Source organism: Paramisgurnus dabryanus, chromosome 17 (genome assembly GCF_030506205.2).
Source record: "Paramisgurnus dabryanus chromosome 17, PD_genome_1.1, whole genome shotgun sequence".
NCBI classification, from domain to species: domain Eukaryota; kingdom Metazoa; phylum Chordata; class Actinopteri; order Cypriniformes; family Cobitidae; genus Paramisgurnus; species Paramisgurnus dabryanus.
In genome coordinates, this window is record NC_133353.1 from 9,802,480 (window position 1) to 9,818,968 (window position 16,489).

Sequence of the window (16,489 nt, forward strand, 5' to 3'; positions counted from 1 at the left end):
ACTCCATGACTAAAGGAAAATGGATTTTAAAGGTTTTAATAAAAAATAACAATTTCAATGCACGTGAAAAACAACACAATTATTTAACATTAATCCTAAACTGGGGATCTTCTTCCTCCGCTTAGTTTTTCAGTTTACAAAGTCCGTCATCTAAATAGGGATTAGACATAGCGCCAGCGCAACTGACTTTTAAAGGGGGAAGAGAGCTGAGACTCTCATTGGTTTATTGCACGTTACGCCCAAAACACACCCATTAATTATTAAAAAAATAGGACTTAGTTTGGTTAAGAATACTAATGGCATTTGGAATAAAAGATTTTCAAAAGTACTTTAAACATTAAGAAGTCGTCATATGTTTTCTTCTTCATTAGAAATACATAAAATAACACCATATGTCTTCGTTTACTCTCACTAGCAAGTCCCACGCAAGGCATGCTGGGAACATAAAAATACATTGAATTACTACAGTACAACTTAAAAAATGTTTTAAACAAACTAACACAGCTATTTAAGGTGAAGTTACACACAATATTAAGTTGATGTAATTATTAACATTATTATGTCAGGACAACTCATTAAAAATGTTGCAACTTTAAATGTTTCATGAAATTAATAATTAATCATTTTTAACTTGCACCAACACATTTCATAAAGTAGTGCCAACAGATCCCCTGAATTATTAGTATTTGCTCATATGGCATATTACTGTGTAATAAAGGGGTTAATGTACATCCAGATTTGATTCATGTTCACCTGCAGAAAGGAGATTTTGGTTTATAACCAGGAGACGCTGTCTGACCTCTCATTTATCTCCAGTATGAGGCAGATGTAATGGGTTTATCAAAATCAGATGTCTTTGTTTGTGTGCATGTGAAGAGAGGACAGATGTCTTTATGAATTAAAGCAGATTAAACTGTAAACCCCAGATTAAACTGATGAGAAAAACACTCTCTGATGATGTGAGAGACACAAAGCAACACAAAAACTGTTTCAATAAACATTCAAAAAAAATTAACAAGATAAACAACCAACAAAACCTGAGTAGATCTGTGTATTAACTATCACAGTTATATTGTCATGTTTTAATGCTGTAATATTTACATCATCACATTTAAACATTATTTATCAAATAGAAACATTCCAGGAATGACAAAAATAATTTTTGATTTGATTTGCATTTGATTTTTTCATCAAATCTCATCATAGTTAAAGCGTAACTAAACCCCTGGTCAGAGCCTGACTCCACCCACAGCCAATATTTGAAAAACGCAAGAAAAGTGGGCAGATCCCAACGGAGATAGAGGGGACGAACTAAGCTCGTACCAAGTGTGTGGTTAGATCGTAACAAGGGCGTGGTGAGCTTGAACCTGCTTACGTCACGAGTCATTTTTTGGACCCAACATCCAATAGGAAAATTAAACTGTAGTAGCCACTGTTCAACCTGAAGAGGGCAGCACTCAGACGTTTTTACACCATATATTGCAGTATTAAAACACTTTATATCCAAATGTCAAAAAACTTACTAAAGTCAATGAACAGCACTAATAAAGCATCATTCTTACATATCATTAACCAAAAAAAGTTGGTTTAGGGTTTAGTTACTCTTTAAGAGAAATGAAGAAACATAAAGATGTTTACATCTGGAGCAATAAAACAGCTGAGGTGCTTTATAATTACAGTAGACAGCAGAAGATTATGAGATCTTAAAGTTGAAGACTTCATTATATTATTGTGATGATGATGATGTTATAATGAGATTTAAAAGACTTCAAAGCTGTTTTATCATTGATTCTGATCTAAAGTATTCACTGTATGGTGTTTTTATTGGATTGTCTCTGATAGCTGTAAGATGTCATGGTGTTGTGTTGATGTTTTAACACTTGTGCAGATGTTGAAGAACATCAGAATCAGATCATGATGAATGGCAGTTGTTATTATTGTGTAGTTTTGTGTTGGTCACATTGCTATGAGAAGATAAACGCTGTCAGTTGTGTGTTTAATATCTCTTATCAGCTCACACAGCTCTGAAGAGAAGAATGAAGGAGTGACGCCTTAACACAAATCAATCTTTTGTTGCTTCTTTATCTCTTCATTCGTCTGTGCAGCTTAGGACAGGACATGCCATTAACCAGCTAGTTATGTTTGACTGACCCCTCTCTCTCTCTCTCTCTCTCTCTCTCTCTCCTCTCTCTCTCTCTCTCTCTCTCTCTCTCTCTCTCTCTCTCTCTCTCTCTCCTCTCTCTCTCTCTCTCACTCTCTCTCTCTCTCCCCTCTCTCTCTTTCTCTCTCTCTCTCTCTCTCTCTCCCTCTCTCTCTCTCTCTCTCTCTCTCTCTCTCTTCTTTCTCTCTCTCTCTCTCTCCTCTCTCATCTCTCTCTCTCCTCTCTCCTCTCTCTCTCTCTTTCTCTCTCTCTCTCTCTCTCTCTCTCTCTCACCTCTCTCTCTCTCTCTTCCTCCCTCTCTCTCTCTCTCTCTCACTCTCTCTCTTTCTCTCTCTCTCTCTCTCTCTCTCTCTCTCTCTCTCTCTCTCTCTCTTTCTCTCTCTCTCTCTCTCTCTCTCTCTTTCTCTCTCTCTCTCTCTCTCTCTCTCTCTCTCTCTCTCTCTCTCTCTCTCTCTCTCTCTCTCTCTCTCTCTCTCTCTTCGGTGTGTTGTAAGCATCAGTGCATCAGTGAGTAGCAGTGCTTGTGTTACACATGCAGCTCTTATTGCAGTCAGTGGATTAAAGTTCATTCCTACACAACATTCCGGCTCCCGGATGTCTCAGGATTAATTGCATCACTCAATCTGATGTGCTGGAATTACAGTTTTACTCTAGTAAATGTTATTTTACTACGCTTTACCAAACAATGCAAAGCTTTGGCTAAAACATTTCGCACATTTGGTTTTATAATCTGACATCTAGACAAGCTTGTGATGCTGCAGAAATAAAACTGGATATTATTTACCATGTTTACTCTCTCTCACTACTATGGAAGTGGAGTTTCATCTGTAAGTATGGCTTCATTATATTTGAATGATAGTATAGACTGAAACCGAGTTATAGGTTAGTTTATTATTACTTTGGTTCTGGTCTAACTGGTGAACATGAATCATATGTACCAGACAACACGTGTATGTGAAATACGGACTAGAAGTGTAAAATATGAAGAATTTTTGCTTGAATGAGCCCATCTGTTATCTTAACAATGCGGTTGAACCTAAAACAGCACAAAACATCTTACAATGCTGCAGATCATCATGATTTGATCTCAAATGGATGCACTGAAAGTTTATGTTGATTCTTATGCATCACAGACACAGCAATAATACACTACACATGCAAGGTTTGTAGATCACCAAAAATATTAAAGGTGCCATAGTAAAAAAAACTGTATTTATGTAGGCATAGATGAATGAAAAGAGTTGTGTAAATGGTAACATATCATGATCCTCAAACACGATTGTTCCCTATTTCTTATGTAAACCTCAAAAGACCGCTGGAAAAATCTCAACATAACACCAACTGTGACGTTACAGTCAAGATGTACACCCAAACATTAAATTAAGTGCAATGTTGTTACAATGCTAAAAACAAAGTTGTGATTGCTGATGTTATGAGATACAGTGCAAAGTTAATGTTATATGCTAGTTAATGCTAGTTAGCGTTTAGTCTAAAGTTCTACTATTGACTTAGAGTTACGTTTTGCAGGTCCATTTTTTGCAGGTAAAAAAACGTACCACTGAGAAACGTCCATTAACAATCTCCAAACAATTAATTATTTCTTCAAATCTGATCCAGACTCAAACATAAGATCTGTTTACACACACACAGAGCTACTGAAGGAGAAACAGCCAATCAGAGCAGAGCTCAACATTATTATTCATGACCCTTTTAAATAAGGTAATAATAGATCATTTCATTATAAAGATGAATCCTAGGGTTGTAAATAGACATGTAAAACTGACTCTGGATCATTTTTGCACTTAATAAAGACACAAATCTGTGTAGATATCAGAGAACAATTTAACAGATTATTACAATGCATTCTTTGGCACCTTTAAAAGAATTTCACAACACAAAATACAGAATCAAGACTACAGACCCATTATACTGTAATCTCTTAACTCATATATTAATACATCTGTGGTATCATTTTAATCATGTATTTTTAATCATTGTTTTATCTATGAAAGTATATTCTTCTGAAATGCAGTGTTTTAGAAACCTTTTAGAAATAATCACGAATAGCATAGCAACCACATAGCAACATCTTGGCAACCGATCGCAGCATCCTAACATTCTGACAGTACAGTAAGCGTCATTTACATTTATAATGTTGAGTTTCAGTGAGAAATGAAGTTTGATGAAGAGTCTGAGATTGACATCACACTGTCATCATTTATTCATTTACTTCCTCTGCGCACACCACCGACTGTCAACACAACAACAATCTTTCACATTCCTAATCAAATACAAAACCATTTCAACATGAAACTCTCATTTAAACACTCATGAGTCACACTTACTAATCTCATCCGCTGATACAAGTGTCTGATCCTTTTCTTGAAACTGATTTTCAGTGAATGTATGAAGATCAACACATTAACTTTACATCAAATAATGATTGACAGGCAGAAAGTCACACAACACTTGGGCTTTATCTGACCTTTAAAATGTGTATTAAATAGCCAAATCATTTATAGATCCACATCAGAGATCTTTTGAAGGAAACCTAAACCGAAAGATTTTCACAAGAACATTTCTTCTGTATATCTCTATAACTGTCGTGAACGTATTCACAGTGACGGCATCTCAAGATATGATTGATTGAAACAATATAAATGATGTGATAGATTCACAGGTTTTTGAAAGAAATTGCTGTCGTAGTCAGACTTAACTAGATAGTTAGTGATAAAGGTTAAGTCTCAGTTACACGTGTCATGTCATGTACAGTATGTGCTGTACACATCTCTTCAGGTTTGTCTCAGGTTCAGATAATGTTGGCTTTGTCATTTAAAAGAAATCACTCCTCTGTTTCCCTGGAAACAAAAAGCCAGAGAGACGACACAGATGTCCTTCACATCACGCCAGATCACGTGTGTCATATCTGAAAGTGTCTGATGTACAAACACACAGTTCAGTGTTTTCTCCTATAATCTAGAGATCAGATTTACTGATGTCAGCTCAGCTATCACACAGATTTATGATGTATTTACTCTACTGATTATGTGTAAGAGTGTAAGGTGAAGTGAGCATCATCATCATCATTTTAATAAGAGGAGGAAGCTTAGATGTGTGTAAAGTCTGGAGAGAGAGAAATACAATTGTGTCTCATAATGTGGTTGCAGTTTAAAATCTACTTGACAAATGGAGCAATGACGTACAATTAAATATTCTCATTATCTCAAACAACATTTCATTTTCTGTCCCATTCTCAAAAAACACCCTTTGGCCCATAATTCCCACTGTGACAAACTTTGATTTAAGCTCTTCTGCCCTCTATAGGACACTTTATGATTAAAAAAACAACATAAGAGTGAGAAAATTATGATGACAGAATTTGTATTTATAGGTGAACTCTTCCACGAGGAAGTACTGTATGGTGGCACAAAATAAAACGTGCCGATTTTTTAAAGGTCTCAATCTTTGTGTTTTTGAAGCTTTGATTGTGTTTACAGTGGGCAATATAACATGAGTTCATGTTTCACCTGTAAAAAAGCACATTATTTTTCACACAATTTACTTATCTTTATACCGCTGTTTTCACTGTCCTTAAAACAGCCTGATGTCTTTCTTGTTCTATGAAGTCCTTCCTTCAGAAATACATATTGTTTTATTTTGTGCCACCATATACTTAATCATTTCATGTAAGAGTCTTTAAATAGGAAAAACATGAAATTGTTTGGTGGCTTCTAAATTCATCCCTGTTTGGATCCTAAGCAGTACTGTAAATGGGGCTAGGCTAAATGCTAACACATTCACAACGCGCTGTACAAAGATTAAGTGCACGCATTGAAAAAAGATAGAGATGTATGAATTTGCGTATATGTTGAGGTAAGAACTTAGTATAATTTTGAAATTGATTATCTCATCATTTCCTCACTCTTATGTTGTTACAAACCTGTATAAATGTATTTGTTTTGATGAACCTGGAGGAAGATATTTTGATGAATGAATGTTTGTTATCAAACTGTTCATGAGCCCCATTCTTTTCTATTGTTTTTCCTACTATTAAAGAGAATGAGGCTCATGATTCGCCAAAATATCTTCCATCGTGTTCATCAGAATAAAGACATTTATACAGGTTTGACAGAATTTCAAGATGACTACATTTTCTTTCCAAAGGGACATCATTTATCATTTATCTTAGTGAGATGACGATGGATAAGATTCTGTTTTAATAAATGAACCTCCTATGAGGCTTTTCAGATCATTTTAGGATTTGTGACCAATGCTTTTTTAAGACACAGTGACCACCTTTAATTTCATGAGAGGGTTTAAAAAATGAAGTTTAAATGTAAATATATTCTTGTGTTACTGTATGTCGAGATATTTATACAGAAAGGTTCCTATAATGTGTAACTTTGTGTGTCCTTTAGGCAATGGCAATATTGAGCTGATTCATTTGATGATGGATGCAGGGAACACAAGCATCAGCAGAAACATCTCAGATGTCCACCTGGTCACACACAGTCTATGGGAAGTGGTCACCATAGCGACCGTATCCGCCATCGTCAGCTTCGTTACGATTGTTGGGAATGTTCTGGTGATGTTGTCTTTTAAGGTTAACAGCCAGCTGAAGACAGTTAACAACTATTATCTGCTGAGCTTGGCCTTCGCAGACCTCATCATTGGCATTTTCTCCATGAACTTCTACACCTCTTACATTCTGATGGGTTACTGGGCTCTCGGTAGTTTAGCTTGTGATCTGTGGTTGGCTCTGGATTACGTGGCCAGCAACGCCTCCGTGATGAACTTACTGGTGATAAGTTTCGATCGATACTTTTCCATTACGAGACCGTTGACGTATCGAGCCAAGCGAACGCCGAAGCGAGCGGGCGTCATGATCGGTCTGGCTTGGTTGGTGTCGTTGGTTCTTTGGGCTCCTCCTATCCTGTGCTGGCAGTATTTTGTAGGTAAGAGAACGGTGCCTGATAGACAGTGTCAGATCCAGTTCTTCTCTGAACCCATCATCACCTTCGGTACGGCGCTAGCAGCTTTCTACATCCCCGTGTCCGTCATGACCATCTTATACTGTCGGATATATAAAGAAACCGAGAGGCGCACTAAAGACCTGGCTGAGCTTCGGGGCATGGACTCTTCAAGGTCCTCCTCCCATCACCCCGTACCCAAACTGACCACCGCATCCCAGGACGAGCGCTCAAAAACCGACCAACTTGCCAACTTTAACAGCTACGGCTCTTCTGAAGACGACGAGCGCTCGGTTTACAGACATCAGGGGAGTAATGAGACCGAACCCACCGGCGGCTACGATAAAGATCTTTGCGTCTTCTCTCCTTCACTCAAAGAAAGAAGCAAGAAAGGCGTTTCTTACAAGTTTAAGGTGGTTTCAAAGAACGACAGTCCGCAGCAGAACACCATCGGTGAGACAAAAGCCGGGACCTCGTCCTTCTCATCCGCCGAGTCTATGAATGCGTCTTCCTCACCGTCTTCCTCCAAGCCCACACCGAAAAGCCAAATGATGACTAAGAGGAAGAGGATGGTGCTGATCAAAGAGAGGAAGGCCGCACAGACTCTGAGTGCTATATTACTGGCGTTCATATTGACGTGGACGCCCTACAACATCATGGTGCTCGTCTCCACCTTCTGCTCCGACTGTATCCCGCTGGCACTCTGGCATCTGGGATACTGGCTGTGTTATGTCAACAGTACAGTCAATCCCATGTGTTACGCTCTCTGTAATAAAACCTTTCAGAAGACCTTCAGGACTCTGCTCTCGTGTCAGTGGAGGAAGAGAAGAGTCGAGGAGAAACTTTACTGGTGTGGACAAAACCCTGCAGTCAGCAACAACAAGTTAACCTGACTGATAAGAAGACTTAAGATCAGAGGTCATCAACCCTCTTCCTCAAGATCATATTTTAGTTCAACACACCTGCCTTTAATTGGTTAGGTATGGAAATGCTTGATTGCCTGTGTGTTTGATTGGGGTTGGACAGTAGATCTCCAGGAACAGGGTTGGTGACCACAGGTTTAGATGACTACTGTAACAACATCTCGTTTGATAAAGTTTCACGTCTAGCGAACAAACACGCCATCATATTTTGGGGTCTGTGATGATTTGTGCCTACTATTGTGTTTGCTGTCACATTATGTGCCATTACTGAGACTGAAGGTTTAAAACAACAGAAGAAAACTTCACATCCGTCTCCTGAAGATGTCATCAAGGTGAAAGTGTTAAAAGTCTCTGGAGAAACTGCTGGGTTTCATCTTATTTATTTTCATGATTATTTTCATTTACACACACACACACAATTAAAGTTATATTAAAAATCTCCTTGCTCTTCCAAGCTTTATAACCGCAGTAAACAGGGATCAGGGAACAACTTCTCACTGAAGCCAAAAAAAAGTGCATCCATCCTTCACAGACATAATCCACACGGCTCCAGTGGGTTAAAAAAAAAGTGGTAATCAATGTTGTTTTGTAAGAAAATCTAAAACCGCTATATAAACTAGCTTCCCTAGCGGCCAAGGTGCATTCACCGGAGTTTCAGTGTAGGATGCCTGCTATCAGAAACTAGTTATTATAGTTTATAAAGATTTAAATATGGATATTTTCTTACAAAACCGCATGGATTACCCTTAAAAGGCCTTTATTAACCCACTGGAGATGTGTGGATTCAGTTTCTGGGCTTCAAAGTGAGAAATTGTTCCCTGATCGCTGTTTACTACGATTAAAAAGCTTGGAAGAGCCTGGAGATTTTTAATATAACTTTAATTGTGTGCGTCTGGAAGAAGATAATCATTTACAAGGAGGACGGCTTGAGGGGGAATAAATCATTGGGTCATTTTCATTATAAACCGGCGATCCCCAGCTCATAAATCAACCTCTGCTTTTCAGATAACACACAGTTAATGAAACGACTGTAGGACTTTTTGTCTATTGGTGCTTAGAATGAGAATATTTATTGTAAATATACAGTAAACAAGTACATTTATCATTAACATAAGAACCTTCTACTTGTTTAAAGGATTGAAAGCATTTAAAATGACTTGTGATGTCTGTTTCTATCTGCGTCATAAAACCTACTGGATTTTATAGTACAGGTATTTAAATGTCCGTTCACTGAATAAAGTATTGATGATAATAATATAGTACTATACAGCATGTGTTTAATGATGGTCTTTATCTCTTCAGCAGTGGCGAGGATACATAAGGGCAAAGGTGGCCCTGGCCCAGAAGAGACACAAAATAAAAGCAAAAGAAATCATGCATAAATTATAATAATCTCTGTAATAATGATCGCTCTTATATACATCATTCAGAAATAAATAACTATTCATATAGAATTATATTTATATGCATCCGTGCTTATCCGGTCTTAAAGTGGCAGTACTCTGCTTAAATCTGCTTATGTAAATCAAACAACAGAGATCAAAAGGAAAATCACTTCAAAAGATGAATTATATTTAATGTACAGAATGAAGAAGACAGTGTTATTATTTATTTGATTTTATTGCTGTTATAATTTATTTGTAACTTTGTTCTATTCTATTTTCATATGCTTATAATTTCTTGATTTCGTTTTCTTTATTTCCATTTTTTGCTAATCCGAAAAATACATAACTCAAAAATGATCCGCACTATATTGTAAAACGATGTAATTTAAGAGTAGGCATTGAGGTCCGCCCAGTTTAAAATCTTTGGCCTCGGCAGTATTTTACAGTAGTAGAGTATTTCAGCTGAAATCAGAGTTCATCTTTCTTGCAGTCTCCTGAAGTCTGAGGCTTCGCTCGATCTGAAGGCTTCACCATCATCCAGGCATATTTACACAGATGCTCTTTGTTGCAATCCTTCTGCCAGTAAATCACGTTCCTGCGGTTTAGATTGGCACCCGCGCATGCGTCGTACCACCAGCCTCCGCCCGCCACGCCCTGAAACTCCAGCCGGGCGCAGTTTTGGAAGTAGTTGTCGTTGTCTCTGTCTTTGGTGGTGAACCTCTGGTTGTCATGGAGATAGTTCTCCGTATCCATGGTGAGAGCATCCGCGGCGGTGCCCTGATAGAGACCCAGACGCAGGCGATACTGGGCGTCCTCGTTCTCCACCAGCACTGGGTCGTACTCGCCCGTCTTCGTCACGGCGTCTTTGTCTACAAGTTTGACGGCGAGCTTGTATCGCGCAGGTCCGCCCGTGAGCTCGTGCAGGTAGTCGTTGCCCAGCCAGTGGTTGCCGGTGAGGGATCCGAATCCGCGCTTGTATTCGTCCCAGGTGCGGTCGAAGTCCACGGTGCTGTTGACCGTGATGTGCTGCACGACCGTCCAGCCGCCCTCCTGCATGGCGCAGTAGACGACGATGGGCGCATCCGCGGGTTTAATGAGATACACGCCGTCCCGTGCGTGCCCACCTGATGCCTGCCACAGCTCGTGACAGTCTGTGGGAATCTCTGAAAAACAAACGACCGATTACAGATACAGCAGATACATTTCTCATTGACATCAGTCAAATTATGGCCTAGCTGTATTTTAAAAATACTTTTTCATTTAGATGAACGTCAAATTAGGATACACTGATGTTTAAGTATTCAACAGACTTAGTAGTGATAGTGCAGATTAAGGGGCAATATTATTATAATAATGATCCCCTTCTGACATCACAAGGGGAGCCCCATTTCAATGAGCTATTTATTCACGTTTGCAGAGAATGGTTGACCAAAACTAAGTTACTGGGTTGATCTTTTTCACATTTTCTAGGCTGATAGAAGAACTGGAGACCCAATAATAAAAGTCAGATTTTCATGATATGTCCCCTCTAATAGATTCAGCCCACACTTCACTATTGCTGTTTACTGTCTCTCTAGTCAATGAATGTTAAACAACAGATTATCAGATGTGAACACAGCACACCCTCTGTTGTATTTGACCTCTGACCTCTGCATTACCACAGTAAATATCTCTTATCTTGTCATTTGCATGTAAACATGTTAATGCTTTTCAAACTCAAACAAACCAAAAATCCTAACAGCAGAATGATATTGTCAATATTTGTTTGTCGACAGTAAATCGCAGGTGAAGATGACATTTGACATTGTAAATAAATAAACGGGGTCAATTTTGTAAGACGTTGGAGTTACTGTAGTGTATGTGAAACTCTAAACAACCTTTTTGTCCGAGGTTAAGGATGAATTTGTGCTCCTCTGGAGCGAGCAGATGGATGTTTTTGGCAGGTAATGGTTCGGTCTGAACACATGCCAACAGAAACACAAAAATCCAAAACATCAGCATGATTGATCTGTGACAGACAGAGAGACACTAAAGACGTTAAAATCAGCACAACATTAAGAAAAGTCAGGAAATAAAATGTCAAGGAAATGACTTACCGTTCACATCCAAGCCGTGAGCGTCAGACTGATACTGGCGTACTATTGAATTTAATAAGAAAGATCCAAACAGTCAGCTTGTATCCCAGAGTTCATTGGGGCACTATCAGCACTGGACTTCAGCCCCATCTGAATACTGTACCAATGTTTCATCTGCTGGATTTATTTTATCTGATTTATTTCAGCCTTTGACTCGCTGTTGTAATGCTCTCCCCCGACACACACGCATACACACATACATACGCACACACACACACACACACACACACACACACACACACACGCACGCACGCACGCACACACACACACGCACACACACACACGCACACACACACACACACACACACACACACGCACACACACACGCACACACACACGCACACACGACTATATTTAGGTTAAGAGCTCATTTGACTAAAACACACAACAGGCGCTACAAGTTCATATTCAATAAAAAACACATGAAGACCTGAGAAAGACTTTTATTTGTTTCTCATTAAATAACTTATAATAAATATATTATTTAATTTATTTTTTTTACACAAGACTTTTATTTACAAACTTTAATAGTGTGACACGAGTACACTAGATTTGCTTATGCAAATTACAGTCAAGAACAAACAGTAGTAGAAGAATGATGATCATTTATGATCTTATTTAAATATGAACACAAATAATCCATTTAAGGCACATCACAAGTTCTGACCTACAAACTAAATAATCTGCAGAACTTGTTGTTTTAAAACTAAAATAAGATCCACACCAAAGATGACATCATCATCCTCATATCAGTCTCCTTTATTCGGTCATTACCTCCGTCTCGGACCTCCGCCCCTTTGACCAGCAGCTCCAACCTTTGTGACCCGAGGTCCAGGTCCAGGCTTCCTTTGACTTTTGGGTGGTGAGAAGAATTTAGTCATGAGCTCAGAAACATCTGGAAGCTCATGGTTTGGGTTCAGCATGTTCATAGACTGCTCCATTTCCTTGAAATAAAACAAATACATGACATTATTACAGTTAAAAGGTCAACACAGCGTTTCAGTCAGGCTAAAATACTGTAGAGTAAACGGTGGATACCCTTCTCATCTCGGCATCACTGGAGTTCATGAGTTTAGGAAGAAGGACAATTATCAGAAGAGGAAGAACCATCATAAAGACCTGAAAGAAAGACGAGAGAGTCAAGTGATGAATTATGATGAAGCACTAAATATGTGTTTGTTTAGACGTCTGGCCTACCATAGGATTCATGAGGAAATCTGACCAGCCCCAGGTCTCTCGCTTTATAAAGTATGAATGAAGTCCAGTGTATCTCATCTGAAGAGGATAGGGCTGTAGGATCACCTCTGATGTCTTCAGATAGTTCACCACACGAGCTCTGTCGGACCGAGACAAGAGGTGCGATAAAGTCATAGACCAACTGTTTAGTTTCATGTTAAATCTTTAAATAGCACTTATTTATCCTATTCAGGTGTATTAGTTCATGTTAACGATATGCCGAGCTGGTAAAGTGGATTGATCAGCTTGTTCATCTACATTTTCTGGATCAGATTCGGCTCGTATTGATGAGGTAGTAAAAACGATATTAACGCCTGTCAATATTGCATTGTGATCGAATCTTACAAACATGGTAAGGAGGGTCACATTTCCGGCTGATGTCAGAGTTATTCGGGCCAATCACAATGTACAGATTAGCTGGCCAATCAGAGGACACATCGCTTTTCAGAACGATGAACTTTGTACAAAATCAACGCGTTTCAGTGAGGCAGGGCATAGAGGGGCAACTGTGGCCCTGTCCCAAATGGCCACTTCATGTGAACTTTCGGTCTCGCTTGATAGTTTCTTATCTTTGTGAGTCGCTTTGGATAAAAGCGTTTGCTAAACACCTAAATGTGAATGTAAAATCTGAACCCCATGAGGTTTCTAATAATATCCTGTGACAGGTGAATGCTGTAATGTTTAGGACACCTGACCTGATCTTTCCCGTACTGCTGATGTCCACTCTCACGGGCTCAAATCTGTATGTTGGAGAGGAGATGTCCAGCACAAATGATCCAGACGGGACATCACTGACAGTAAAGCCTCCATCACATCTACACATGAGGAGTAATCATACATTACTGTGATGTATTTGTGTTTAATTCAATCTCTCTCTCTCTCTCTCTCTCTCTCTCTCTCTCTCTCTCTCTCTCTCTCTCTCTCTCTCTCTCTCTCTTTACCTGAGGAATCCCACGTGTTTGCCTCCATCCAGCAGAACCTGAGCAGATGAGATCCAGTCGAGAGTTCTGACACCCGGTACCACAGCTCGACCAAACAACTGAACCTTTACATCCTCTGATCTCAGATCAGCTTCATCGGTCTGTACTGTTATATCTGCACGGGTCGTGTCATCATGAGAGAAACTCAGGTGAAGCCCGAACAACACAACACAAACACATAAACAATAATTCGTTTGCATCTTCATCGGATAAATATTTATCTGTTTATCTGTTTATCAGTCATTTAAACGCGTTCACTCGTCAAGAGATATAAATAGCAGTTTATTCGCACCGTCAGTTGTCAAAGTTTGACAGGCGCCCGGCGATGACGTCACAGAACACTCACGTAAACATAAATGACATTTGTTTATTTATTTGTCTATGAATAAGCTTTTTTGTTATACTGTGTTGAGCCTTTCATTTCAATCTCTTCATGTAGAATTAATACATTTGTCTTTGTTGTAAATACAATTTTGTATTCAATATAAAAAACATTAATGACAAAAATATTGTTTTAATATGTTTTAATAATTTAAAACATGTGAAAAGTTTTTTGTATAACGAGTAACAAAAAAACCAAGGCCGATTGTTTGGGAACATTTTGAGAATTTGGGAAACAATATTGTTAGGTCAATGTTATCACCTGACATATCTCAATACTACTAATATGACATTCAATGATTTAATAAATTATATTTTATATATACATTGTTGTTAACATCTTTGCAATTGTTTGTAGGTGTCATTAGGGTTGGGCATAAATCTCATTGCCACCTTTTGACCAGCAGGTTTCGCCATTGTATATGATGTTTCGGCCGCCTTGAAACAGTGAATCATTTTGCGAAGCAATTGGTTTAGTTCATTCAAAGCTTCGTTTCTCCCATCGCTAATTGTATATCCCTTTTTTTATGAAGAGCATCAGATGATATCATTCATCGGTTCTGAACATAGATATGTATATAAAGGCTAGATGGCTCAAGGCGGAGTCAGCTGTGTCGTCACTTGGCGGCCATCTTAGGTCAGTGCTGCCATAGTGCTGCTCCCTGCTGCTGTGGACGGAAGGTGAGTGACATACGCCAACTAAAATGATCGTAACTTGCTGAATTCTTGACGGATTTACAAACGGTTTGGTTTTTTACAAACGTTATTAACGTGGCTATAATTCTGGATGCTTTAACATGTTTCATGAATTTTTATTTTATTTTTAGTATACGTATTCAGTGTCATAGGTACATCTTTGACGTTTATAACAAACCAATCCGTTTGAAAATCGGTAAAAAATTAAGCAAGTTATGGTCATTTAAAAGTACCAGCATCATTAAAACTCAATGCTACGAGTGAGCGAACGCCCTGTCCTAAGATGGCCGCCAAAATGCGGACGTTCCACTCAATTGGCCATCAGCGCGGACGAGCCATCTAGCCTTTATATACATATCTATGGTTCTGAACCCTTCCGAACATAGATATCATATAGAAGACTAGATGCCCTATTGGCCGCTGGGGACTGAGAAATACGGCGGCCATCTTAAACCGGTCGTTCTCCTAGTTTCGTTGCATGGCAGCAGATAAGATGTCAGAGCACTGTGGATCATTTTCCTGTTCTAATCGGCGGACGATCGCAAATAGAGCCCGGAGGATTATTTTCACAAGTACTTTTTAACATCGCGGTACTATTGGTTGTATTTTGTGAATAGAATATTAACAGAAAATTGAGAAAGAGCCAGCTTATTGATTTTACTGTTCTGAAATCGTAGCCAGCTAACGTTCGCTAGGCTATGTTAACTGCACCAGCCGCTGTTCACCCTGCAAGGAGAGTGGGGTAAAGTAAAGTAATAATTACAAGAGTTTCTCTGTTGTGAGTATTGTGTAAAGCGCTATATAAATGTGTATTATTATTATTATTATTATTATTATAAGGTGCTGTGAGCTGCGTGATCCGCCGAGCTTTAAAAAGCTGAGATGTCAACAGGAACAGAGGATGTTTTCCTTCGTAGGGAGGACATTGAGGAGACTCGGTTTGGAATCGACAACTATCAGTCTGACTCGTTGTCACTGGTTGTGTCTGTGTTTTTAAAGATAAGGCTCCACCATGTTGCCAAACTCACCTCTCTTGAACTACAGAAAGGGAGCACGGGAAAGAAGCTCTGGAAAACAGTCCTCTTTCAGGGGTGTGTGTGTGTGGGTGTGGGTGCGTGCGTGTGTGTGTGTGGGGGGGGGTTACAAATCATTTTAAATTGTTTCTTCACCATATTAAAAAGTCTTATTTTATTGCAAATATCTGTTTCTGCATCTTTGTCATATTTATAGTGTGTGATTTATAAAATATCTTATGTCCTACACCACATATTTTGATTTTGGACTCACTTTATATCTTATATCAGAATATTTTATTACTGTTTAGTGAATATTCATTCATTCCTACTATGAACATTAAGTGGCGCTGTCCACATTAGTGTTGGTAACACTAAGATTCTAAACCTAAATATTGACAAACTATTTATTGTTGGAAAGCTCAAATAGTATAATTTTCATATTTCATTACCATTTGGGGAAAATTATGACACAGTGAGATTCAGTTTCTAAAAATGTTACGGGCCCACAGGTAGGCCAAATTTGTTTTTGCATATAACACTAAAACCCTACTCTAAACCTAAAAAATAATGGCAAGCTATAAATCACCGGAAAGCTCTCAGAATGTA

At 38.7% G+C, this 16,489-nt stretch overlaps 3 protein-coding genes across 3 annotated transcripts; 1 reads left to right on the forward strand and 2 right to left on the reverse strand.

Annotated features, from left to right (window-relative positions):
* Nucleotides 1-2,767: 2,767 nt before the first annotated feature.
* chrm5a (cholinergic receptor, muscarinic 5a) lies at nt 2,768-8,455 on the forward strand. The gene is made up of 2 exons (XM_065275069.2): nt 2,768-2,988; nt 6,580-8,455. Exon 2 carries the CDS (start codon nt 6,609-6,611, stop codon nt 8,022-8,024), a length of 1,416 nt encoding a protein of 471 aa, XP_065131141.1. The 5' UTR covers nt 2,768-2,988; nt 6,580-6,608; the 3' UTR covers nt 8,025-8,455.
* Nucleotides 8,456-9,075: 620 nt separating this feature from the next.
* Nucleotides 9,076-11,708, reverse strand: LOC135761017 (fibrinogen-like protein 1-like protein). The gene is made up of 3 exons (XM_065275080.2): nt 11,536-11,708; nt 11,317-11,447; nt 9,076-10,602 (listed from the first exon to the last, which is right to left on the reverse strand). The coding sequence occupies exons 2-3, from the start codon at nt 11,438-11,440 to the stop codon at nt 9,908-9,910; spliced, it is 819 nt and encodes a 272-aa protein (XP_065131152.1). The 5' UTR covers nt 11,441-11,447; nt 11,536-11,708; the 3' UTR covers nt 9,076-9,907.
* Nucleotides 11,709-12,001: 293 nt separating this feature from the next.
* On the reverse strand, nt 12,002-14,170 carry emc7a (ER membrane protein complex subunit 7a). Its single transcript, XM_065275081.2, has 5 exons — nt 13,752-14,170; nt 13,506-13,625; nt 12,772-12,910; nt 12,613-12,693; nt 12,002-12,518 (listed from the first exon to the last, which is right to left on the reverse strand). Exons 1-5 carry the CDS (start codon nt 13,994-13,996, stop codon nt 12,345-12,347), a joined length of 759 nt encoding a protein of 252 aa, XP_065131153.1. The 5' UTR covers nt 13,997-14,170; the 3' UTR covers nt 12,002-12,344.
* Between the last annotated feature and the right edge of the window lie 2,319 nt (nt 14,171-16,489).

Excerpts from the sequence above, each read along its gene's own strand:
- emc7a (XM_065275081.2), bottom strand. The coding sequence starts at position 13,996 with ATGAAGATGCAAACGAATTATTGTTTATGTGTTTGTGTTGTGTTGTTC. Across the intron at positions 13,626-13,751 it reads AAACACGTGGGATTCCTCAG|ATGTGATGGAGGCTTTACTG; the intron begins GTAAAGAGAGAG and ends CCTCATGTGTAG. Across the intron at positions 12,694-12,771 it reads ATTTCCTCATGAATCCTATG|GTCTTTATGATGGTTCTTCC; the intron begins GTAGGCCAGACG and ends TCTTTCTTTCAG.
- chrm5a (XM_065275069.2), top strand. The coding sequence starts at position 6,609 with ATGATGGATGCAGGGAACACAAGCATCAGCAGAAACATCTCAGATGTC.
- LOC135761017 (XM_065275080.2), bottom strand. The coding sequence starts at position 11,440 with ATGCTGATGTTTTGGATTTTTGTGTTTCTGTTGGCATGTGTTCAGACC. Across the intron at positions 10,603-11,316 it reads CCTTAACCTCGGACAAAAAG|AGATTCCCACAGACTGTCAC; the intron begins GTTGTTTAGAGT and ends TTTGTTTTTCAG.